Consider the following 25,009-nt stretch of genomic DNA (forward strand, 5'->3'; position numbering starts at 1 on the left):
TAACTGGAAATACAAATATGCAATGACTATAATAATAGTGTACTCTATGTAATCTTCCCAAATGGCACCCTATTCCCTACATAGTGCACTACTTCTGGCCCGATCCCTATTGGACCTGGCTAAAAGTAGTGCACTACACAGGAAATAGGGTGCCATTTGGGAGAGCCCCTATATACCCACGCACCTGACACACAAAGAGGAAGGAGAAAAAACAATATTTCCAGTAGATCAGGTGTTCTTCACATTTGCATAACCACCAGGAAGTTACAGTAAGTTAGGCATTTAGACGTTGTACCGACCTTCCTTCACGGGGAATTCTGAGTATTTACCTTCATGAGACATTTCGTGGACTCCCCATGTGAACGGCATCTTATTTACTGTCTGTCTAGTATAGCTACTGTATTGTACAGTAAATGCGCGTTTACAGATTAGAGAGAGTTTTTCTTTGTTTCTATCGTGACGGGTGCGCTACATTTATGATTCCAATGACAATTAGAAATGTGAAAATGATTTGCGGGAGGAAAGCTACTCGCTTTTGACTAAACGAAAATGAAGTTACTTCTCCCGGTGGGATTGTTGTTGGCGTTTGTCTCTACTTCATCAAGTCTATGGATTTTGACATGGCCCACACTAAACTGTACTCAGGAGGTAAATGACGACTGACTTTTAAAAATGTATTCGGGTAAACGGTCAAACTCTCTCAGTGCATCAGTACATCCGGCAGGGATCGGGAGTCCCATAGTGCGGCGCACAGTTGGCCCTGCGTGGCCCGGGTTTGGCCGGGGTAGGACGTTATTGGAAATGAGAATTTATTATTAACTGACTTGTCTAGTTAAATAAAAGTTACATTAAAAATATATATCTATAATCTGTCCATCAGGCTGACTTTCATTATGCCAAGGCTACTAATTTACTTTATCATAATAAGATAAATATCTTATCAAAAAAGATGACTACTCATTCTATTGTTCTTTGAAATTGTGATATTATCAAAAACACCACTAATCTCAGCAAGTACATTTATTTGTAATGCATTCAAAATAATTAAAGGACAAATACAGGTGTTTTTTTTCCTTCTCATTTACAGTTTGTGATGTCACTATGACCAACATTTCCAGTGGTCTTTTCAAACAGCTTTTTACACTACAAGGGCATTATCATAATTTTCACAATTTCACAGTATTATTCCAACCTCATAGTGTGTAAATATATCTAAAACAGAGGAAAGTCCGTTTTTTTTTGGCAGTGCTAGACTTAACAGAAATACATGATTAGTTCATCATACATTCTCAGTTGTTGTTGTTTCTTGTTCTATGGTTTTCATTTGCTCATGTGCCTGTGTACGTTCCTGTTTTTGTGCAGGGTTTGAGATGTGAAGCCAACATCAGTGAGTAGTATCTCTGACGTTCCATAGACTCTTACTATTGGTCCACACAGTGTTTTACAGTGTGGGGTTGTTTTGTTCAAACAAACGGTTGCATTGACGTGATAGTTCATCACTTCCTTCATCAACAAGTGCTCCCCTCCCCCTCCCCCCTCTGCTCCCCCTCCCCTCCGCTCTGCTCCCCTCCCCCCCTCTGCTCCCCCTCCCCTCCCCCCCTCTGCTCCCCTCCCCCCTCTGCTCCCCCTCCCCTCCGCTCTGCTCCCCTCCCCCCCTCTGCTCCCCCTCCCCTCCCCCCTCTGCTCCCCTCTGCTCCCCCCTCCCCTCCCCCCTCTGCTCCCCTCCCTCCCCCCCTCTGCTCCCCCTCCGCTCTGCTCCCCTCCTCTCCTCACCTCTCCTCCCCTCCCATCTCCTCTCCTCTCCTCTCCTCTCCTCTCCTCTCCTCTGCTCCCCTCCCATCTCCTCTCCTCCCCTCCCATCTCATCTCCTCCCCTCCCCTCCCATCTCCTCTCCTCTCCTCCCCATCCCCTCCCATCTCCTCTCCCTCCTCCCCTCCCATCTCCTCTCCTCTCCTCCCCATCCCCTCCCATCTCCTCTCCTCTCCTCCCCTCTCCTCTCCTCCTCCCATCTCCTCTCCTCCCTCCCATCTCCTCCCATCTCCTCTCCTCCCCACCCCCTCCCATCTCCTCTCCTCCTCCCATCTCCTCCCCTCCCATCTCTTCTCCTCCCCCCCCTCCCATCTCCTCTCCTCTCCTCCCCATCCCCTCCCATCTCCTCTCCCCTCCTCCCCTCCCATCTCCTCTCCTCTCCTCCCCATCCCCTCCCATCTCCTCTCCTCTCCTCCCCTCTCCTCTCCTCCCCTCCCATCTCCTCTCCTCCCCTCCCATCTCCTCCCCTCCCATCTCCTCTCCTCCCCACCCCTCCCATCTCCTCTCCTCCCCTCCCATCTCCTCTCCCCTCCTCCCCTCCCATCTCCTCTCCTCCCCTCCACTCCCATCTCCTCTCCTCTCCTCTGCTCCCCTCCCATCTCCTCCCCTCCCATCTCATCTCCTCCCCTCCCATCTCCTCTCCCCTCCTCCCCTCCCATCTCCTCTCCTCCCCTCCTCCCCTCCCATCTCCTCTCCTCCCCATCCCCTCCCATCTCCTCTCCTCTACTTCCCTCCCCTCCATAGATAACTGCCTGGATAAAGGGTGGTTGAGGCCTCGGCTCTACACTCCTAACAGCCCAGTGAACCTAGAGGTGGAGCTGGACACTAGAGAAGATGAGGAGGGACACCTGGTGCCTGTTTTAGTGGCCCGATGGAAAGCTCAGGATGAAGGTGGGTTGACTGGCCACTATCACAGTGTGACATGACCTTGCCTCCCTATTAAAGCGCACTAAGCCACAGGGTGCTATTTGTTAGATGTGGAATAAGTGGAGAGTAGCACTAAGCCACAGGTTGCTATTTGTTAGATGTGGAATAAGTGGAGAGTAGCACTAAGCCACAGGGTGCTATTTGTTAGATGTGTAATAAGTGGAGAGTAGCACTAAGCCACAGGGTGATATTTGTTAGATGTGGAATAAGTGGAGAGTAGCACTAAGCCACAGGTTGCTATTTGTTAGATGTGGAATAAGTGGAGAGTAGCACTAAGCCACAGGGTGCTATTTCTTAGATGTGTAATAAGTGGAGAGTAGCACTAAGCCACAGGGTGATATTTGTTAGATGTGGAATAAGTGGAGAGTAGCACTAAGCCACAGGTTGCTATTTGTTAGATGTGGAATAAGTGGAGAGTAGCACTAAGCCACAGGTTGCTATTTGTTAGATGTGGAATAAGTGGAGAGTAGCACTAAGCCACAGGGTGCTATTTGTTAGATGTGGAATAAGTGGAGAGTAGCACTAAGCCACAGGGTGCTATTTGTTAGATGTGGAATAAGTGGAGAGTAGCACTAAGCCACAGGTTGCTATTTGTTAGATGTGGAATAAGTGGAGAGTAGCACTAAGCCACAGGGTGCTATTTGTTAGATGTGGAATAAGTGGAGAGTAGCACTAAGCCACAGGGTGCTATTTGTTAGATGTGGAATAAGTGGAGAGTAGCACTAGAAGTATATTAGCAGTTTGTGACTTTTACATGTCTTCTTCACCTTCTTCTTCTTCACCTTCTTCTTCTTCTTCTCATCAGGAAGTATTCGTTTCCTGAAAGGAACAGAGCTTCATGTTCTGAAGGAAGCCACAAACCAGAATCTGTGTGTTCGATATGAATTCTTCGATAAGATACCCATGCTTAATCCAGCATATGAAAAGGTAGGGCGCATTACAAGTGATCAATTTAACGGTAAATATCCATTCTTACGTGACACACCGTAGTAAACAGACAATGTATTTTCTCTCAGTGGTCTTTCTCCCTGGATCGAGTGGTGGTTGAACCCGGCCTGTCATACGTTGTCTCCGTCTCCAACCTCCCCAAACCAAACCTGAAACACTCTGGTTATAACATCTATAAACATATCACTGTCCCAGGTGAGATGAGTAAAACACAGTGTAGAGACTTTGTACACTAGTCTACTGTCTATTCCTACTGCACATTGGATTGGCATCAACAGCTTTCCAGGTATTCAACATTCAATACCTGAAACATACTTGTTATAACGTTTAGTTCAAAATTCAATTCAATCGTGAGGTAATAGATGTCATTTAACCGTAGATTGTAAAGATCCCAAGATTCAGAGGAGCAAGGTGTGTCTGGAGACCGGTGAGTGACCAATCACATTACTGTTATATTATATGAAGTGGTGAGTGACCAATCACATTACTGTTATATTATATGAAGTGGTGAGTGACCAATCACATTACTGTTATATTATATGAAGTAGTGAGTGACCAATCACATTACTGTTATATTATATGAAGTGGTGAGTGACCAATCACATTACTGTTATATTGAAGTGGTGAGTGACCAATCACATTACTGTTATATTATATGAAGTGGTGAGTGACCAATCACATTACTGTTATATTGAAGTGGTGAGTGACCAATCACATTACTGTTATATTATATGAAGTGGTGAGTGGTTGTAATTAACATCTAGTTAAATAAATATCTTAAAATAAGTCATACAGGTATAATGTTCATAGTGTATTGTGACCAGTTCTTGACTTGGACTGAAATAGGTGCCAGTACTCATTTTGGGTGCCGGTACTGTTTATAGAAACTCCTCAATACTTTTATATAAATAAAATAAATAAATAAATAAATAATAAAATCTAATTCTATAAGAGGTGCATAAACACAAGTAGTAGAACATTCCAGGATGCTGCTACTCAGTTCTGACAGTGTTCCTTTGTTGCTGTGTGAAGGGAGTCTGTGGAGACCTAATACTACGCTGGAGCGGTCTACTGGACCACAAGGCAGAACCACGCTCACTGTCGGGTTTGGTACAGACCAGCACTCACACAAGTACAGAGTCTCACTACTGTGCTCCAACAACAGACAATGGCAGGACACAGACATGGTATGGTTATTCATGTTATGAATGGCTTATGAATGCCTTATGAACGGCTTATGAATGGCTTATGAATGGCTTAAGAATGCCTTATGAATTTTTAAATTTCATTTCAGTCATTTAGCAGACGCTCTTATCCAGAGCGACTTACAGTAGTGAATGCATACATTTCATTTCACGCATTTTGAGTGATGAATGGATGGCTTATGAATGGCTTATGAATGCCTTATGAATGGCTTATGAATGCCTTATGAATCATTTATGAATGCCTTATAAATGCCTTATAAATGATTTATGAATGGCTTATGAATGGCTTATGAATGATTTATGAATGCCTTATAAATGATTTATGAATGCCTTATGAATGATTTATTAATGGCTTATGAATGCCTTATAAATTATTTATGAATGGCTTATGAATGCCTTATGAATGATTTATGAATGGCTTATAAATGACTTATGAATGGCTTATGAAGTCAATAGACATATGTAGGTTCCCTTTAACAAATTAGGCTCCCGAGTGGTGCAGCGGTCTAAGGCATTGCATCTCAGTGCTAGAGGCGTCACTACAGACCATGGTTCGATCCCGGGCTGTATCACAATTGATCGTTGATCGAGAGTCCCATAGGGTGGCGCACAATTGGTCCAGTGTCGTCTGGGTTAGGGGTTAGGGTAGGCCGTCATTGTAAAATAACAATTTGTTCTTAACTGACATGCATAGTTAAATGAAAAAATACATAAATAACTAAGGGCGTGTCCCAAATGACACCCTACTTCCTATCAAGTAAACTACTTATAGGGTTCTGGTCAAAAGTAGTGCACTATATAGGGAATAGGGTGCTCTATTCTAAGTGATAAGGTAATCAAATGGCTACCCGGACTATTTGCATTGTATACCCCCCCCAAACCCTCTTTTACGCTGCTGCTACTCTCTGTTTATCATATATGCATTGTCACTTTAACTATACATTCATGTACATACTACCTCAATTGTCCCGCCCAACCAGTGCCCCCGAACATTGGCTAACCGGGCTATCTGCATTGTGTCCCGCCACCCGCCAAACCCTCTTTTTACGCTGCTGCTACTCTCTGTTCATCATATATGCATAGTCACTTTAACCATGTCTACATGTACATACTACCTCAATCAGCCTGACTAACCGGTGTCTGTATGTAGCCTCGCTACTTTTATAGCCTCACTACTGTATATAGCCTCTCTACTGTATATAGCCTGTCTTTTTACTGTTGTTTTATTTCTTTACTTACCTATTGTTCACCTAATACCTTTTTTTGCACTATGGGTTAGAGCCTGTAAGTAAGCATTTCACTGTAAGGTCTACACCTGTTGTACTCAGCGCATGTGGCAAATAAACTTTGATTTGAAGTGTTACCGTTTTTTTACATCCTTCTCATTGTGTAAAGAACTACATCATCAGCAGAATTGTGTCTGTAGCTCGCTACATGACGTTACACATCGGTACAGAAGACGTGTTGTTTTCCCTTCCAATGGTTTGACCTAGAACATTTAGGTTTGCAAAGCGAGACTCTGCACATCCTGTGTCACACTTCATCGATGTGGTTCTGCCTCAGATTCTAATCTTCTTCACACATACAGAGCATTCGGAAAGGATTCAGACCCCTTGACTTTTTCCACATTATGTTATGTTACAGCCTTATTCTAAAATGGATTAAATTGTTTTTTTACTCATCAATCTACACACAATACCCCATAATGACATCACAATACCCCATAATGACATCACAATACCCCATAATGACATCACAATACCCCATAATGACAAAGCAAAAACAGTTTTTTAGAAATTGTTGCAAATGTATAAAAAAAAGCCAGGAAATATCACATTTACGTAAGTATTCAGGCCCTTTACTCAGTATTTTGTTGAAGCATCTTTGCTAGCGATTACAGCAGTGATTCTTCTTGGGTATGACACTACAAGCTTGGCACACCTGTATTTGGGGAGTTTCTCCCATTCTTCTCTGCAGATCCTCTCAAGCTCTGTCAGGATGGATGAGGAGCGTCACTGCACAGCTATTTTCAGGTCTCTCCAGAGATGTTCGATCGGGTTCAAGTCTAGGCTCTGGCTGGGCCACTCAAGGACATTCAGAGACTTGTCCCAAAGCCACTCCTGTGTTGTCTTGGCTGTGTGCTTAGAGTCGTTGTCCTGTTGGAAGGTAAACCTTCGCCCCAGTCTGAGATCCTGAGCGCTCTGGAGCAGGTTTTCATCAAGGATCTCTCTGTACTTTGCTCCGTTCATCTTTCCCTCGATCCTGACTAGTCTCCCACTCCCTGCCGCTGAAAAACATCCCCACAGCATGATGCTGCCACCACCATGCTTCACCGTAGGGATGGTGTCAGGTTTCATCAGACCGGAGAATCTTGATTCTGATGGTCTGAGAGTCAGTTAGACCAAGCGGTCTGTCATGTGCCTTTTACTGAGGAGTGGCTTCCGTCTGGCTACTCTACCATAAAGGCCTGATTGGTGGAGTGCTGCAGAGATGATTGTCCTTCTGGAAGGTTCTCCCATCTCCACAGAGGAACTCTGGAGCTCTGTCAGAGTGACCATGGGGTTCTTGTTCATCTCCCTGACCAATGCCCTTCTCCCCGATTGCTCAGTTTGGCTGGGCAGCCAGCTCTAGGAAGAGTCTTGGTGGTTCCAAACTTCTTCAATTTAAGAATGATGGAGGCCACTGTCTTCTTGGGACCTTCAATGCTGCAGACATGTTTTGGTACCCTTCCCCAGATCTGTGCCTCGACACAATCCTGTCTCGGAGGTCTACGGACAATTCCTTCTACCTCATGGCCTGGTTTTTGCTCTGACATGCACTGTCAACTGTGGGACCTTATATAGACAAGTGTGTGCCTTTTCAAATCATGTCCAATCAAGTTGTAGAAACATCTGAAGGATGATCAATGGAAACAGGATGTACCTGAGCTCAATTTACAGTCTCATAGCAAAGGGTCTGAATACTTATATAAATAAAGTATTTCTGTTTTTTATTTGTAATACATTTGCCAAAACTTCTAAAACTCTGTTTTCACTTTGTCATTATGGTATTGTGTGTAGATTGATGAGGATTTCTTTTTAATGTCATCCATTTTAGAATAAGGCTGTAACATAACAAAATGTGGAAATGGGGAAGGGGTCTGAATACTTTCCCAAGGCACCGTACCTACGTCTATGATGTAGAGATCAAGCAGAAAGATAAACGAGTTCATATCTTATGTTTTTCTTTAGACCAACCAAACACTGCTGAATGTAGCGTTTGACCTGGAGAAGTGGCCCCGGACCTGTTGCCATTTTGATGTGGAGGTAAGTCCTCCTTAGAACTTTACAACTTACTTGTTTCCGTCAAATTGCCGGCAGTGTTCAGCAAGCTAGAGGTTTATGTTGTAGACCTGTTGTGTACCTGATAGTGGCCTAGTAAAGCACAGCTTCATTTTCCTCCTACTAGATCCAGCCGTTTTTTAGCCGTTGCAACAACGACTGTGTGCGAAGACGGAGAACGTTTAACATATGTGGTAGGTTCATCAACAAGTCTATTTATTACCTATTTTATGTTCTCCACTAACAGAATATTGGTGTGATTTCAGGGACCCCTCCAACTGTGTTACCTGGAGATTGTTCATCTCCTAAAATCTACACCGCCGTAGCAGCCGTGGTGCTGCTGCTGGTCAGTGGACTGGTCTGTTGTCTTGTCTATCAACTACGGAGACGGAGAAAGAAAGGTTGGTTGAGGAGAGATGCCGTTATCGCTCACTTAATATCTCTCACTTAATCACTCAAAATGTATTGGAAATGGGTTATTCAGTGCTCCTTAGTGACAAACAAGTTATTTTGACAAGTCTCTATTTGACTTACTTTGGCTGTTCTGAAATACAGGCATGTATATGATATGCTTCGTTACTGCACGGCCATGTAGCCATAACTAAATGCATGACATTAATTAAGACATTAGCTAATATGATGGTTAAGAAATGAGGATGGATTTTGGGAGTCAATGGTCCGTGAAATAGAGGAGCATCAATCTGACTTCCTGTTTCATAGTTTCATCTTTCTAGTTGGTACTTTTATTGCTATCTTCTTGTTCTCTTTTTTTTTCATTTTCTCATTATTCTCTTTATCACTCTTTCTCCTCTCACTCCCCTCCCTCCTCCTCCCTCCCTCCCTCCCTCCCTCCCTCCCTCCCTCCCTCCCTCCCTCCCTCCCTCTCTGTCTCCCTCCCTCCCTCCCTCCCTCTCTGTCTCCCTCCCTCTCTGTCTCTCTCTCGGTCTCTCCCTCCCTTCCCTCTCTCTCTCCCTCCCTACCTCCATCTCTCTCTTTCCCTCCCCTCCTTCCCTCTGTCTCTCTCTGTCTCTCCCTCTCTCTCTCTGCTCTGTCTCCTCCCTCCCTCTTTCTCACCTACCTCCATCTCTCTCTTTCCCTCCCCTCCTTCCCTCTCTGTCTCTCCTTCAGTCCTACCAGGCCCCTATCCCCCAGCTGTAGAGCTAGAGGCCCAGATTCCTCATCTCCCCAGGGTTCCTCCCAGGGTGTTGGTGATCTACTCTCAGGACCATCCTCTCTACAGGAAGATAGTCCTGAAGCTCTGTGCCTTCCTCCAGGCCAAGTGTGGAACTGAGGTGGTGTTGGACCTTCTAGACACAGCCTGGCTGGGCACTGTGGGGAGACTACCCTGGCTGGAGTGGCAGAGACAACAGGTGGGTAGACACCAGGAGTGCTGATCTAGGATCAAGTGTCCCTTGTTCATGTAATATCCTTCAATATAATCTAAAAGGCTAGACTGCTCCTAGATCAGCAGTCCTGCTCTGAAACGCTTTATACATACAGGCCCGGTAGAGAAGAGGACTAGACGGTTAGGATGTAAAAGTGGGAATCGGAAGGTTGTTGTTTTCAGACCCTGTACCGTTGTTCCCTTTAGCAAGGCACTTGAACAAAACAGAAAAAAATTATGTTTCCACAGATGGACAGATTGACAAATCTGTCTCTCTCCCCCTCTCTCCTCGATCTCCTCTCATCTTCTCTTGTCCTCTCTTCTCTCCCCCTCGTCTCTCCCCCTCTCTCCTCTCCTCTTCGCTTCTCGTCTCTCCCCCTCTCTCCTCTCCTCTTCTCTCCTCTCCTCCTCTTTTCTCCGCTTCTCTCCCCCTCTCTCCTCTCCGCTTCTCTCCCCCTCTCTCTTCTTCCTCTCTTTTCTCCTCTTCTGTCCCCCCTCTCTTCTCTCCTCTCCTCCTCTTTTCTCCGCTTCTCTCCCCCCTCTCTCCTCTTCCTCTCTTTTCTCCTCTCTCTCTCCTCTCTCCTCTTCTTGTCTTCTCCTCTCCTGCCTCTTCTCTCCTCTTCTCTCCTCTTTTCTTTCCTTGTCAACTCCTCTCTTCTCCTCTCCTCCCCCTCTCTCCGCTTCTCTCCTACAGGTCAACAAATCATCAGACAAGATCCTGGTCCTCTGTTCTCGTGGCGTCCAGGCCAAGTGGAGGGCGATGTGTGGCCAGAGTCGTGTGACGTTAAGAGAGGACCTCCGGTCGCCCATCGACGACATGCTGACCCCGGCCCTCAACCTCTTCCTGCCCGACATGCAGCAGGCCGCCGCGCTGGGGAAGTACATGGTGGCCTACTTTGACGATGTCGGCAGCGAGCGTGACGTGCCGTCTGTCTTCGACATCGCTGTGAAGTACAAGCTAATGAAGCACTTTGAGGAGCTCTGCTTCAGGATCCTGGACCAGGAGAAGTACGCACCAGGACAGGTCAGTTTGTTGATGGGATCTCCCTATGCTTCCTGCCTGGTCTGTTGTTCTGTACCCTAGTGTATGGGACAGGGACGGCCAGTCTGGTCCTAGCTTTCTCAAGGTAATAGTTAGGGATGCACTATATATCGGTGAACACATCAGAATCTGTTGTGGAAAATACCAGAGCTTGTGAATTCAATTAGACTTTATCACAGAGAGCAACAAAGCCGAGTTAGTTCAGGAAACAACTGAATCTCCATTCTTAGTGCTTGGTTTTTATACAGTCTTACCTTTACATAACGTCATCACCCCATTTTCCCAATCTTGTTGTCTTACTTAGTTTCCATCCTCTTATTGGCTCAGACATTGGGGCATAGATTCTATTGGTGGCATGACATGCCTTAGCTAATGTTCCTGTCCAAAGGTCTTCACAAGTTCAGACTGACGTTGTCTTATGTATGATTAACCCATGTGCGTGTCCCAGTATCCTTCACAAGATTAGATATGGCCCAGACCAGTCACGTCTTGTTAGTTTACCTTGCTTCGCCTCATCGACACAGATTCTGCTTACGTTCTGTTTTTTTTACATGTCCAATGGTCAATTCGATGTTGATCCAGCTTTGTACACTCACATGGGCTTAGCGTTCATTCTGCTTACACACGTCTAAGCTTATATTAATTATTGTTTCTACTTCAAAGAGAACAGTATAGGTACTGAGAATCATCAGATGACTGGAAAATCTCCAACAAATCGGACGATATTAGCTAAAAATGGCAACATCGGTATCGGCCCGATGTCTAGTTTAACGCCGATGTTTAAAACCGATGTCAAAGCTGACGTGCATACCTATATAACGTAGGTACATGACGTAATGACGCCACGTAAAATCTTGCGCTACACGTGTAACACAGAATTCCTAACCTAGCCCACAATGTCTGCTGTGTGGATCGAGCAGTCGTCAAGTCGAGCAGTAATTTGAAAGAGAAAGAAAATTTCAGCGAGAGACAACTCAAAGTTGAAATCCATTAAAGCCAAGATAATGGAATTCATTGCCCTTGACAATCAACCGTTCTCTGTCGTGGGTGATGTTGGCTTCACGACTGGTCGAGCACCGGTACACACTAACGTTACCAAGTGCGCTATTGTTCAGATGTTGCCTTACCGGAGTTACACAGTAATAGCATCAGTGCTATTAGCTTCACGACATACTATGGAACGCCGTTTGGGTCTTTACATGTCAAAAAAAAGATACACGTCAAATAACACTATTTGACACGTTAAATAAGCTTTTATTTTGACACGTCGTATAACACAGTTGTATTATAGAATGCTGTGTGTTCTGAATTTGCACGTCCAAGCCAAGCGCCGCCAACACTATCAGTAGCACTGTCAAAGCTGTACAAAACAGTCTGCAAACAAGCAAACACCGTCCACGAACTATGTGTTTTCAATACCGCGTTGGTAGTAAAGCATAATTTGTTCACCGCAACTTCTGGGGTAGCTAGCTTTAGCTTGGTACCTAGCTAGCACCAATACAACCAGCCTGAAAACAATGACCAGTAGAAACTGCAGCCATTTTCATTTTTCTTAGCAATGATTTAGGAATCCTTGTGAGTAAGTATTAGCTAGGAAGCCACTTGTTGTTCGCCAATTGAAATTGAACTTCAGTTCATGAAAATAAATAGCTAGCCAGCTACTTAACCCTTTTGCCCAAAGCTAACGTTATAAGCAGCCAGCTAACTTAATCTGGCTAGTGATGCTCGAACCGGACTGGGTTATGTGTTGTGAAGCTAGCCACAATAAGGATTAGCCACAACAGTGGACTTTGCGGTTGGCCTTCAAAATAAAAGTATGTAATTAACAGTGATGCAAATGAATACAAATAGTAGAATTATGCCATACTTTTATTTTTAAGGCTAACCGCAAAGTCCACTATTGTGGCTAATCCTTATTGTGGCTAGCTTCACATAGATGGGTCCAACCAACATTAATCAAATAAGAACTGTCTTATAAATTAGGGTTATTTTAGATGATGACACCTAGCTATATAGTTAGCTGGCTAACGATAGCTACTGAAACAGATGATGTCGTTTTGCTACGTTTTTGGGGAAGAACATTGTCCGCATCCATGAGCTAGCTAGCTTTTTTATGACCAGCACTGTAGGTGCGCTAGACAACTTTACCCGCATCATAGCAGACGTATCGATGAATCGTTGTGACATATGAAATACGAGTGGTAGTGTAATCAATGTGTAATAACATACGTAAAAAAATGAATGAATGCATTAAATTATTACTGCGCCCCTGGCCCAGTCATGTGAAATCCATAGATTAGGGCCTAATGAATTTATTTCAATTGACTGATTTCCTTATATGAACTGTAACTCAGTAAAATTTTCAAAGTTGTTGCGTTTATATTTTTGTTCAGTATATTTTGAACGTGTCAAATAAAATGAATTAATTAATTCAATCAGGTCAGCCACATCGAGGGGATCGGAGTGGAAGAGTACTTCAAATGTCCATCGGGGAGGGATCTGCGTGACGCCATCGAAGCCTTCCAGGTGTTCCAGCTAGAAAACCCAGACTGGTTTGAACAGGAGTGTGTTGACATCAACGCAGAGGAGGAAGTGGTCGCAGTAACAGAGTATGATGCTCTACTGGAAAATCCGGTCGCGCCTGTTCTAGAGTTTGTTCCAGAGTACAGGGAGGGGCCACCTGTTCTAGAGTTTGTTCCAGAATACAGGGAGGGGCCACCTGTTCTAGAGTTTGTTCCAGAATACAGGGAGGGGCCACCTGTTCTAGAGTTTGTTCCAGAATACAGGGAGGGGCCTCCTGTTCTAGAGTTTGTTCCAGAATACAGGAAGGGGCCTCCTGTTCTACAGTGTGTTCCAGAATACAGGAAGGGGCCTCCTGTTCTGGAGATTGTTCCAGAATACAGGAAGGGGCCTCCTGTTCTACAGTGTGTTCCAGAATACAGGAAGGGGCCTCCAATCTCCAGCTATGATGTAGAGATCAATGAAAACAGCCAGGGAGTCCAGGTCTTGACTCCTGAAGTGAGACTGGAAGGTAAGCTTATCAGAGGGGAGTGGAATGATAGCACAAACTGACTGGTGCCCAGGCTAGGGGTTTGGTACAACAGAACAAATGTCTGTCTAGTATGGATTAATAAAGTCTTCTTCTTCCAGGTAATGGGACGTCTGTGCTGGAGCTTCTTCCAAGGGTCAGCTCTGACAGCCACCAGGTGTACCCATCATACCCAGTCGTTGAGGCCCCACCTGGGGTACTTATCTCTGATCTGCACCCCCATGCCCTGGAGAGTCAACCCTGTGGGTTGTCAGATCTTCTCCTGAGTGAGCCACCTTTGGCCAGAGAGAACTGTCTCCACCTACAGGAGAGGTGGGGAACAGCAGACCGCTGCCCTCTAGAGAACGAGGAAGAGGAGGAGGCATACAGTCCTTCTTGTCAACCCTCTGTTGACACCCTGGAACAACTAATGTCTCTCCAGCTGTCACTCTGTGGTCTCAGTGCTATCCCAGAAATCACCTCTGTGTCCACAGAGAATGGCTACTTATCACAACAGCATGGAGAGATGGACCTATCACTTCCTGTCAAGATGAGCCAATCACAACTGTCCTTCAGCTCCATCCAGGTTACCCCACCTGTACCAATGGCTAGTCAGATTCAGTACCTCCCTCCCCTGCCAGAGATAACCCACTCCCAGCCGGTAGAGATGGAGGAAGGTGGGGAGGTGATGAAGCCTGCTGCCCAGGAGAAGAGACCCGTCAGTGGGTCAGACCTGGGCTATATCTCCAGGAGCTCCTTCCAGCAGGACTCTTCTGTACACTACCCTGTAGGAGAGGCCAGCGACAATCCACTGGTGGCGCTGGCCAGGTTACAACAGGCTCTCTACCTAAACAATTAAATACTCTGGCTTCTGCAATAAGATGCAGAGGGAACGTTGTTAATCATATATTCTGGATCATAAACACTTTAGTTGTTCAGCATTGTCTTTCATATTGTTATAACACTTTTGTCTATAAAGTTTTTCTGATTTCCTGTTTGAAATGATACACAACCTGGGGAGTCAATGAATCAGCCAATGGGTTTGTACAGCATAATCCATACATTTAGTTCTGACATCACTTCCTTATATCTGGTTGTACAGGTTCTACAGGACAATAAAACTGATCATGTCCATATTTCAGATATACACAATACACAACATTCTACATGTAGAATTTGCTTTCTGTAAACAATAACCAGTTTCTGTTTTCCTGTACACTATTTGGGAATCAAGATTTTTGTCCCAAATGGCACACCAATTCCCTATATAGCGCACTACTTTTGACCAGAGCCCTGTGGACACAGCCCCAAATATAAATCCCATTTCAACAAGTTGTTCAACAAGACATAGAAAACATGCATGCTGGGAACAGAACCGTAGTATCTGTTAAATATAAATCAAATGTAGTCAGTCAGAGTTAGTCTTGGACTCTGTAAACCAGTATTCTAGATCCAAGAATGAAAGCCCTTGGTGGTTCAGTGCTTCTTCTATTGGCCTATTACTGTACAGTAAACATATTTTTGTCAGTACATACATTGTTACAACCTGTCTTATCTAGCCTGGGTACCTGTCTGATTGTGCTGTTATGACAACTCATGACAATGAGCAATGGAGTTGGTGAGAGCACAAACAGATCCGGGGGCCAGGCTCTCTCGTATCATCTCTAAACAGATCCGGGGGCCAGGCTATCTTGTATCATCTCTAAACCCCAAGTACAATTGCGCAAACCTTTTCAATATCTCAATATGCAGCAGTGTCATTGGCACGTAAATAATATCTAAAGAGTATAAAAACATTGTAAATACTTTGGCTTGATTGAGTAGGAACAAACAGAAGCAAGAAAGAGCCATTCCATTTTTATTTGAGTTCAATCAGCCAACGTAAGGCTAGGTAGAAGGACACCTCAGTTCAATCAGCCAACAGAAAGGCTAGGTAGAAGGACACCTCAGTTCAATCAGCCAACGAAAGGCTAGGTAGAAGGACACCTCAGTTCAATCAGCCAACAGAAAGGTAGGTAGAAGGACACCTCAGTTCAATCAGCCAACAGAAAGGCTAGGTAGAAGGACACCTCAGTTCAATCAGCCAACAGAAAGGCTAGGTAGAAGGACACCTCAGTTCAATCAGCCAACGTAAGGCTAGGTAGAAGGACACCTCAGTTCAATCAGCCAACAGAAAGGCTAGGTAGAAGGACACCTCAGTTCAATCAGCCAACGTAAGGCTAGGTAGAAGGACACCTCAGTTCAATCAGCCAACAGAAAGGTAGGTAGAAGGACACCTCAGTTCAATCAGCCAACGAAAGGCTAGGTAGAAGGACACCTCAGTTCAATCAGCCAACGAAAGGCTAGGTAGAAGGACACCTCAGTTCAATCAGCCAACAGAAAGGTAGGTAGAAGGACACCTCAGTTCAATCAGCCAACAGAAAGGTAGGTAGAAGGACACCTCAGTTCAATCAGCCAACAGAAAGGCTAGGTAGAAGGACACCTCAGTTCAATCAGCCAACAGAAAGGCTAGGTAGAAGGACACCTCAGTTCAATCAGCCAACAGAAAGGCTAGGTAGAAGGACACCTCAGTTCAATCAGCCAACGTAAGGCTAGGTAGAAGGACACCTCAGTTCAATCAGCCAACAGAAAGGCTAGGTAGAAGGACACCTCAGTTCAATCAGCCAACAGAAAGGTAGGTAGAAGGACACCTCAGTTCAATCAGCCAACAGAAAGGCTAGGTAGAAGGACACCTCAGTTCAATCAGCCAACAGAAAGGCTAGGTAGAAGGACACCTCAGTTCAATCAGCCAACAGAAAGGTAGGTAGAAGGACACCTCAGTTCAATCAGCCAACAGAAAGGTAGGTAGAAGGACACCTCAGTTCAATCAGCCAACAGAAAGGCTAGGTAGAAGGACACCTCAGTTCAATCAGCCAACAGAAAGGCTAGGTAGAAGGACACCTCAGTTCAATCAGCCAACAGAAAGGCTAGGTAGAAGGACACCTCAGTTCAATCAGCCAACAGAAAGGCTAGGTAGAAGGACACCTCAGTTCAATCAGCCAACAGAAAGGTAGGTAGAAGGACACCTCAGTTCAATCAGCCAACAGAAAGGCTAGGTAGAAGGACACCTCAGTTCAATCAGCCAACAGAAAGGTAGGTAGAAGGACACCTCAGTTCAATCAGCCAACAGAAAGGTAGGTAGAAGGACACCTCAGTTCAATCAGCCAACAGAAAGGCTAGGTAGAAGGACACCTCAGTTCAATCAGCCAACAGAAAGGCTAGGTAGAAGGACACCTCAGTTCAATCAGCCAACAGAAAGGCTAGGTAGAAGGACACCTCAGTTCAATCAGCCAACAGAAAGGCTAGGTAGAAGGACACCTCAGTTCAATCAGCCAACAGAAAGGTAGGTAGAAGGACACCTCAGTTCAATCAGCCAACAGAAAGGCTAGGTAGAAGGACACCTCAGTTCAATCAGCCAACAGAAAGGCTAGGTAGAAGGACACCTCAGTTCAATCAGCCAACGAAAGGCTAGGTAGAAGGACACCTCAGTTCAATCAGCCAACAGAAAGGCTAGGTAGAAGGACACCTCAGTTCAATCAGCCAACAGAAAGGTAGGTGGAAGGACACCTCAGTTCAATCAGCCAACAGAAAGGCTAGGTAGAATGACACCTCAGTTCAATCAGCCAACAGAAAGGCTAGGTAGAAGGACACCTCAGTTCAATCAGCCAACAGAAAGGTAGGTAGAAGGACACCTCAGTTCAATCAGCCAACAGAAAGGTAGGTAGAAGGACACCTCAGTTCAATCAGCCAACAGAAAGGTAGGTAGAAGGACACCTCAGTTCAATCAGCCAACAGAAAGGTAGGTAGAAGGACACCTCAGTTCAATCAGCCAACAGAAAGGCTAGGTAGAAGGACACCTCAGTTCAATCAGCCAACAGAAAGGTAGGTAGAAGGACACCTCAGTTCAATTAGCCAACAGAAAGGTAGGTAGAATGACACCTCAGTTCAATCAGCCAACAGAAAGGTAGGTAGAAGGACACCTCAGTTCAATCAGCCAACAGAAAGGTAGGTAGAAGGACACCTCAGTTCAATCAGCCAACAGAAAGGTAGGTAGAAGGACACCTCAGTTCAATCAGCCAACATAAAGGTAGGTAGAAGGACACCTCAGTTCAATCAGCCAACAGAAAGGTAGGTAGAAGGACACCTCATTTCAATCAGCCAACATAAGGCTAGGTAGAAGGACACCTCAGTTCAATCAGCCAACAGAAAGGTAGGTAGAAGGACACCTCAGTTCAATCAGCCAACAGAAAGGTAGGTAGAAGGACACCTCAGTTCAATCAGCCAACAGAAAGGCTAGGTAGAAGGACACCTCAGTTCAATCAGCCAACAGAAAGGTAGGTAGAAGGACACCTCAGTTTAATCAGCCAACATAAAGGTAGGTAGAAGGACACCTCAGTTCAATCAGCCAACAGAAATGTAGGTAGAAGGACACCTCATTTCAATCAGCCAACAGAAAGGCTAGGTAGAAGGACACCTCAGTTCAATCAGCCAACAGAAAGGCTAGGTAGAAGGACACCTCAGTTCAATCAGCCAACAGAAAGGTAGGTAGAAGGACACCTCAGTTCAATCAGCCAACAGAAAGGCTAGGTAGAAGGACACCTCAGTTCAATCAGCCAACAGAAAGGCTAGGTAGAAGGACACCTCAGTTCAATCAGCCAACATAGAAATGCCCTAATTTGATTTTATATTATAAAATATAATTTCCTTTTATTGCACAACTCGTGTTCACAACACTTCATGAAGAAACCCATCAACAATCCTCCACTGTTCACTTCACACTGCACTCAAAAAGGCACATTTTTTTTCTCAGTATTTTTTCATTCCTATTCATCACCTAACTGCATATTCATCATAGCCTGGTCTCAGATCAGTTGGTGTTCTAGCCAACTCCATACAAGACATACAGTTTGGCATGCACTGAGGCTGAGTAACAAGAAGCTGGCATGACGGCACATACAGACTGGCACTCTGGATGTATTCAGCTCACTCTTTTCCCATCAGAAAAAAGTAAAGGACAAACAGGAACAGGAAATGACACATATCACCATAAGGTTGAATGAATTATATTACATCCAAGATCTATTTTAATAACCAGAGGCCGAGGCACTGGAAACTAAATGGACTACTTTTTGTAACACAGTAAATACAAGATGTCGGCTGATGTTATATACTGTACAATAGTGTCTGCTCTGCAGACTACGGTCATTACCAATATGGATTTGGCATTTTTTTTTATCAAACATAATTTTGGTGTTTTTCACTGTATGAGAAGATCAATAGGAGAAACAGAGACCTACATTTTGGGATGACGTGTGTACGACCGTGATTTATTCTCCAATCTGTCTGTAACCCTACATTCTCTCAACCCTGTTCTATTGGTTGCACAGTGACCTATTTCTCTCATATAAGGGCCTTCTGTTAGGTAATAGCAGTGGGGTTATTGTTATTTTTATCCAGAGTTTATCCAGCAATAGGATGTGAAACACCTCGCATACCAACGCCACACCCATCTGATTCCACAGCTCCACATTCCTTCATAGCACCTTGGAGCAGATGGTCTCATCATGTTTGTATCCAAATTATATCACACCCACTATTCATTTTTGAAGCTCCGTTCATTTCTTGTGAGAAATTGACAAGGCTGACACTGGATAAATTCCATCAGTCAAGACTGTCAGTACACATGTTGACAGACAGACAGACAGACAGACAGACAGACAGACAGACAGACAGACAGACAGACCAGATGATATTGACTGGATACAAAGAGGTAGTAGGCCTTGTCTTGAGGAGAGAGAGAGACAGAGAGTGAGAGAGAGACAGACAGACAGACAGACAGACAGACAGACAGACAGACAGACAGACAGACAGACAGACAGACAGCGAGAGACAGTCAGAGAGAGAGACAGACAGAGAGAGAAACAGACAGACAGACAGAGAGCGAGCGAGAGACAGAGAGAGAGAGAGAGACAGACAGAGAGACACAGACAGAGCGAGAGAGGGAGAGACAGAGAGACAGAGCGAGAGAGAGAGATAGAGCGAGAGAGAGACAGAGCGAGAGAGAGTGAGAGAGTCAGAGAGAGACACAGACAGAGAGCGAGAGAGACAGAGATCGAGAGAGACAGAGAGCAAGAGAGACAGAGAGAGACAGACAGACAAAGAGAGACAGACAGACAAAGAGACAGAGAGCGAGAGAGAGAGAGAGAGAGAGAGAGAGAGAGAGAGAGAGAGACAGAGAGCAAGAGAGACAGAGAGAGACAGAGAGCAAGAGAGACAGAGAGAGACAGACAGACAAAGAGAGACAGACAGACAAAGAGACAGAGAGAGAGAGCGAGAGAGAGAGAGACAGACAGACAGAGAGAGAGACAGAGTAATAGTAGAGGTCGCTCTATAGCTGTCTGCTCCGTGTCTCATCATCATGACATATTGTTGTGGTACTTCATATCATACAGTAAAATACACATAGTGATGTCAAATCCTTAAGAAATACCAACTGATTTATATTGATAACATGAAATATTCCCCCAAATAGTTTAGGAAATGAGAGGACATGATTAAACATTGGAATCATTAAGTATATATCACAATTCCACAGTAATTAGGCATCTAAATGAGCACAAGGTTTCCATCTATTCATTGATCAGGAAACGCTATCTGGAAGGTTCACAGATTGGGAGACAAGAATTGACCAATGTAAAACATGACTTTACATCCACACCATTTCCAAGATTCAGTTTCAAAACGACAATCTTTCTTGCACTTTTGTCAAACTCGTTCAAACAAATCAAATCAACGAGACGATTCTCACTCTTCTAAAAGTCCCCCCAACAATACAAGCACAAGTCAATGATTTCAATTCACAAACCCCCACTAATCAACCACCACTACTACTTCACAACCATACCCCCGACAACGCATTAGAGGAATCTGTCTGGCCAGTGCCCTGGTCGGCCAGGTCTGCCAGGTTGTCAGGTCTGCCAGGTCTTCCAGGTTGCCAGGTCTGCCAGGTTGTCAGGTCTGCCAGGTCTTCCAGGTTGCCAGGTCTGCCAGGTTGTCAGGTCTGCCAGGTCTTCCAGGTTGTCAGGTCTGCCAGGTTGTCAGGTCTGCCAGGTCTTCCAGGTTGCCAGGTCTGCCAGGTCGGCCAGGTCTTAAGCAGGTGTAGTTGATGCATAATGATTCTGTAGCACCTGTTGTAATCAAATGTTCTTCTGACATCTGAATAAATGACAAAATCGTCAATAAGGCTGTCGTTGATTGACACCTGTGGGGGTGCATCCTCATTGGCACCCTATTCCCTATATAGTGCACACCTTTTGATCAGAACCCTATGAGCACTGGTCAAAAGTAGTGCACTATATAGGGCATAGGGTGCCGTTTTAGGGCGTATCCCTGTCCTGGCCCTCAAAATTCTTCAATCACTCATGTGCCTTCCACCCTCCAGGGAGATAAAATAAAATCCAGGCCGTTTTAGGTCTAGGTAGTGACGGCCAGGGTGAGATCCAAGCCGGGCCTATGACTGCGTGGTAACGGCCAGGGTGTTAACATATCCATGGGGACACATATCGTTCTCCGAGACACAGTGAGAGAACTGCGCCGGGTTACTTCCCTCACCGAACCTCCTGACTCCCCGCACTGTGAAGCACTGTTCCATCAGCTCTAGACACTTACAGACCAGGAAGAACATATTCTTCAACATGAACACTGGGACGGGCATCTTGTGAACATACACCTGGAAGCACCGGACCACCAGAAGAGGAGCGTTGACCAGCACACCGACCAGGAACCTAGCCCAGACCCAGCGACACCGCATCTCAGAGGCTGTCAACTCGTATAACCACACCACCGGGACGCCCAGGGCGATGAAATACACCGAGATGACCGTGTATTTTAAATAGACCGTCGGTATTTCGTTCCTCAGAAACAACTCCACCAGGGTAAAGCTGTCTACGAGGTCCAGACAGGTGGTCATGAAGCAGCTCTGGGACCGGTGGCGCGTAGCTCCGTTCTGGTCCTCGGTGATAGAATTGATGAGACAGTAGAGTAACGGGACCGAGAGCAACATGATAATCTTAAATCCAGTTACACCGAATGGAACTTTGAGCGCGATGAGATCTAATATCGAAGTCTCTAGAATGAGGACCATTTTAGGGGTGCAGGCGATCACGTAGATTAACCAGGCCAGGTAGGCGTAGGTAAACTCGCCGAGGTTACAGCCGAATATAGAGCTCTTTTGGTGGAACCCACACGCCCGCTCTCTCTTGCTCCTGGCGTTCTTCATGAAGAAGATCCCCCAGCCAGAAATCACCACCAGGTCGGTGGCGATCCACGAGCACCAGTACAGATCAGTGAAGATAATGAGGTAGAAATCTAGAATGCCTCCTTGGAATATCAGAATGAGAAAACACAGGATCTTGTAGAGAACGTTTCTCTTGGACCTCTGGCCGAACAGGGGAGCGGTCTGCATGAATTCCTCAGAGGTCATGATATAGGTGTCTGTAATAGCGGAGGATACTCCGGATACCAGCTGCTTGATGGAGCTCTCGTCTGGGTTGATACTCCCCGCGGACGTCTGTGTGTCCCTCCTGGACGAGGCGCTACGTATGAACAGCTGTCCGACGCCGTAGTCCGGTGCGGATGAAACCGGTGAGTCCGGGCAGATCACAGCTGCTTGGGGATGGGGATAGTTGGAGCTGGCCTTGGGATTGTCGGCGGCACCAATTTCTGCTATCATTGTATGCATGTATTTGCGCGTTCGCTTCCCTTTCTCTCCTCTCTTCTTTTTCTTCCCTGGTTCCGTAGTGTTAGATGCTTTTAGCACAGAGTTTCTAAACCCAGAGGCGCAACATCGCGATACTTCCGGGAACAGACCAGTGTTGAGAAGTCAATGAGAGACGTGAAGAATTCTTCCTTAGTTAACTTTCTCAAAATCTAAAAGGTACAACCTATATTCGAGCCAATGTCTTAAGTAGTTGAACGTGTTGTCACTCCAACTTCGTGAAAGTGACAAACTGTCCCGTTTTAATTTTCGTAATAAATGACTTTATATTGAAGAAGTGCCTTTGCTTTGCGTGTTTTTGCGCATGCGCCAACCTGCCAACATCGCCATGATATCGCCTACAAGCGTGATGGGGGATTTCTATTGGAGAAGCAGTTTCTACCTGTCTTCACACTGTACTGTCTTTGCTTTAGGTTGGAGAGCGATAAGGGCGCGGCGTAAACCAAGGCGTGGATTTTCTCTCCCACTGGAATGAAATGCGGTGGATGGAATTATTGCTGTGTGCAGATGTGTAGCCACAATCGTTCTGTTCATTTGAGCTTTCCAGGATTTAAAAAATTGAGAATCCTTTACCGATATTCGGCAACATTGGACATGAATCATACTGTTGATATAACGGTTGATCTATCCCTAGGATTTGTTAAGCAAAATAACTTGATATTATTGGAGTGTCTGGTAAATGATAGGCAAGGATATTTATAAAGTGAGTAGCCAGGAATAGAGTAGTTATAACGCCAAGGGCCCTTACGCCCCCTCTTCAGAGGTGTCATACAGGAAATAGAGGGTCTGCTATGTCTAGAGATGTCATACAGGAAATAGAAGCTCCATGTCTAGAGGTGACAGGAAATAGAAGCTCCATGTCTAGAGGTGGCAGGAAATAGAGGCTCCATGTCTAGAGGTGGCAGGAAATAGAGGCTCCATGTCTAGAGGTGGCAGGAAATAGAGGCTCCATGTCTAGAGGTGACAGGAAATAGAAGCTCCATGTCTAGAGGTGGCAGGAAATAGAAGCTCCATGTCTAGAGGTGACAGGAAATAGAAGCTCCATGTCTAGAGGTGGCAGGAAATAGAAGCTCCATGTCTAGAGGTGACAGGAAATAGAAGCTCCATGTCTAGAGGTGGCAGGAAATAGAAGCTCCATGTCTAGAGGTGGCAGGAAATAGAGGGTCTGCTATGTCTAGAGGTGGCAGGAAATAGAAGCTCCATGTCTAGAGGTGGCAGGAAATAGAGGCTCCATGTCTAGAGGTGGCAGGAAATAGAAGCTCCATGTCTAGAGGTGGCAGGAAATAGAGGGTCTGCTATGTCTAGAGGTGGCAGGAAATAGAGGCTCCATGTCTAGAGATGTCATACAGGAAATAGAGGCTCCATGTCCAGAGACGTCATACAGGAAGTAGAGGCTCTGCCATGTCTAGAGATGTCATACAGGAAATAGAGGCGCCATGTCCAGAGACGTCATACAGGAAGTAGAGGCTCTGCCATGTCTAGAGATGTCATACAGGAAATAGAGACTCCATGTCCAGAGACGTCATACAGGAAGTAGAGGCTCTGCCATGTCTAGCTCTATACCTCTGGTGCAGGGTGTCGTTGTGCTCTCACCATCCATCACTATCTATAGTGAGCGAGCAGCCTGGAGACACCCTGGACCAGAGCTAGTCTAGCCCTCTGGTCTGAAGCATTTCTAGCTGAATCCTCCAGCAGAGTTAAATGGACTACCAGTGTCTCCACGTATCCGGGCTTCATCCCACCCTGTTAAATGGACTACCAGTGTCTCCACGTATCCGGGCTTCATCCCACCCTGTTAAATGGACTACCAGTGTCTCCACGTATCCGGGCTTCATCCCACCCTGTTAAATGGACTACCAGTGTCTCCACGTATCCGGGCTTCATCCCACCCTGTTAAATGGACTACCAGTGTCTCCACGTATCCGGGCTTCATCCCACCCTGTTAAATGGACTACCAGTGTCTCCACGTATCCGGGCTTCATCCCACCCTGTTAAATGGACTACCAGTGTCTCCACGTATCCGGGCTTCATCCCACCCTGTTAAATGGACTACCAGTGTCTCCACGTATCCGGGCTTCATCCCACCCTGTTAAATGGACTACCAGTGTCTCCACGTATCCGGGCTTCATCCCACCCTGTTAAATGGACTACCAGTGTCTCCACGTATCCGGGCTTCATCCCACCCTGTTAAATGGACTACCAGTGTCTCCACGTATCCGGGCTTCATCCCACCCTGTTAAATGGACTACCAGTGTCTCCACGTATCCAGGCTTCATCCCACCCTGTTAAATGGACTACCAGTGTCTCCACGTATCCGGGCTTCATCCCACCCTGTTAAATGGACTACCAGTGTCTCCACGTATCCAGGCTTCATCCCACCCTGTTAGATGGACTACCAGTGTCTCCACGTATCCAGGCTTCACCCCACCCTGTTAAATGGACTACCAGTGTCTCCACGTATCCGGGCTTCATCCCACCCTGTTAAATGGACTACCAGTGTCTCCACGTATCCGGGCTTCATCCCACCCTGT

General features: G+C 45.7%; 2 protein-coding genes across 2 annotated transcripts; one reads left to right on the forward strand and one right to left on the reverse strand.

Moving 5' to 3' along the window:
- The first annotated feature begins 339 nt into the window (after nucleotides 1-339).
- Nucleotides 340-14,672, forward strand: i17ra (Interleukin-17 receptor A). Its single transcript, NM_001165364.1, is given in 14 exon segments — nucleotides 340-648; nucleotides 1,363-1,387; nucleotides 2,554-2,700; nucleotides 3,542-3,663; nucleotides 3,753-3,879; nucleotides 4,064-4,111; nucleotides 4,717-4,871; nucleotides 8,120-8,194; nucleotides 8,337-8,403; nucleotides 8,476-8,610; nucleotides 9,338-9,579; nucleotides 10,288-10,617; nucleotides 13,075-13,666; nucleotides 13,786-14,672. Coding segments are annotated over 14 exon segments (2,901 nt in total). The 5' UTR covers nucleotides 340-549; the 3' UTR covers nucleotides 14,523-14,672.
- Nucleotides 14,673-20,227: 5,555 nt separating this feature from the next.
- Nucleotides 20,228-23,095, reverse strand: LOC106597677 (transmembrane protein 121B-like). Its single transcript, XM_045722370.1, has one exon. It carries the CDS (start codon nucleotides 22,440-22,442, stop codon nucleotides 21,213-21,215), a length of 1,230 nt encoding a protein of 409 aa, XP_045578326.1. The 5' UTR covers nucleotides 22,443-23,095; the 3' UTR covers nucleotides 20,228-21,212.
- Nucleotides 23,096-25,009: the final 1,914 nt, after the last annotated feature.

Source organism: Salmo salar, chromosome ssa07 (genome assembly GCF_905237065.1).
Source record: "Salmo salar chromosome ssa07, Ssal_v3.1, whole genome shotgun sequence".
Lineage (NCBI taxonomy): Eukaryota > Metazoa > Chordata > Actinopteri > Salmoniformes > Salmonidae > Salmo > Salmo salar.

What these genes read in the sequence shown, in the direction of transcription:
- LOC106597677 (XM_045722370.1), bottom strand. Translation starts at nt 22,442, where the DNA reads ATGCATACAATGATAGCAGAAATTGGTGCCGCCGACAATCCCAAGGCC.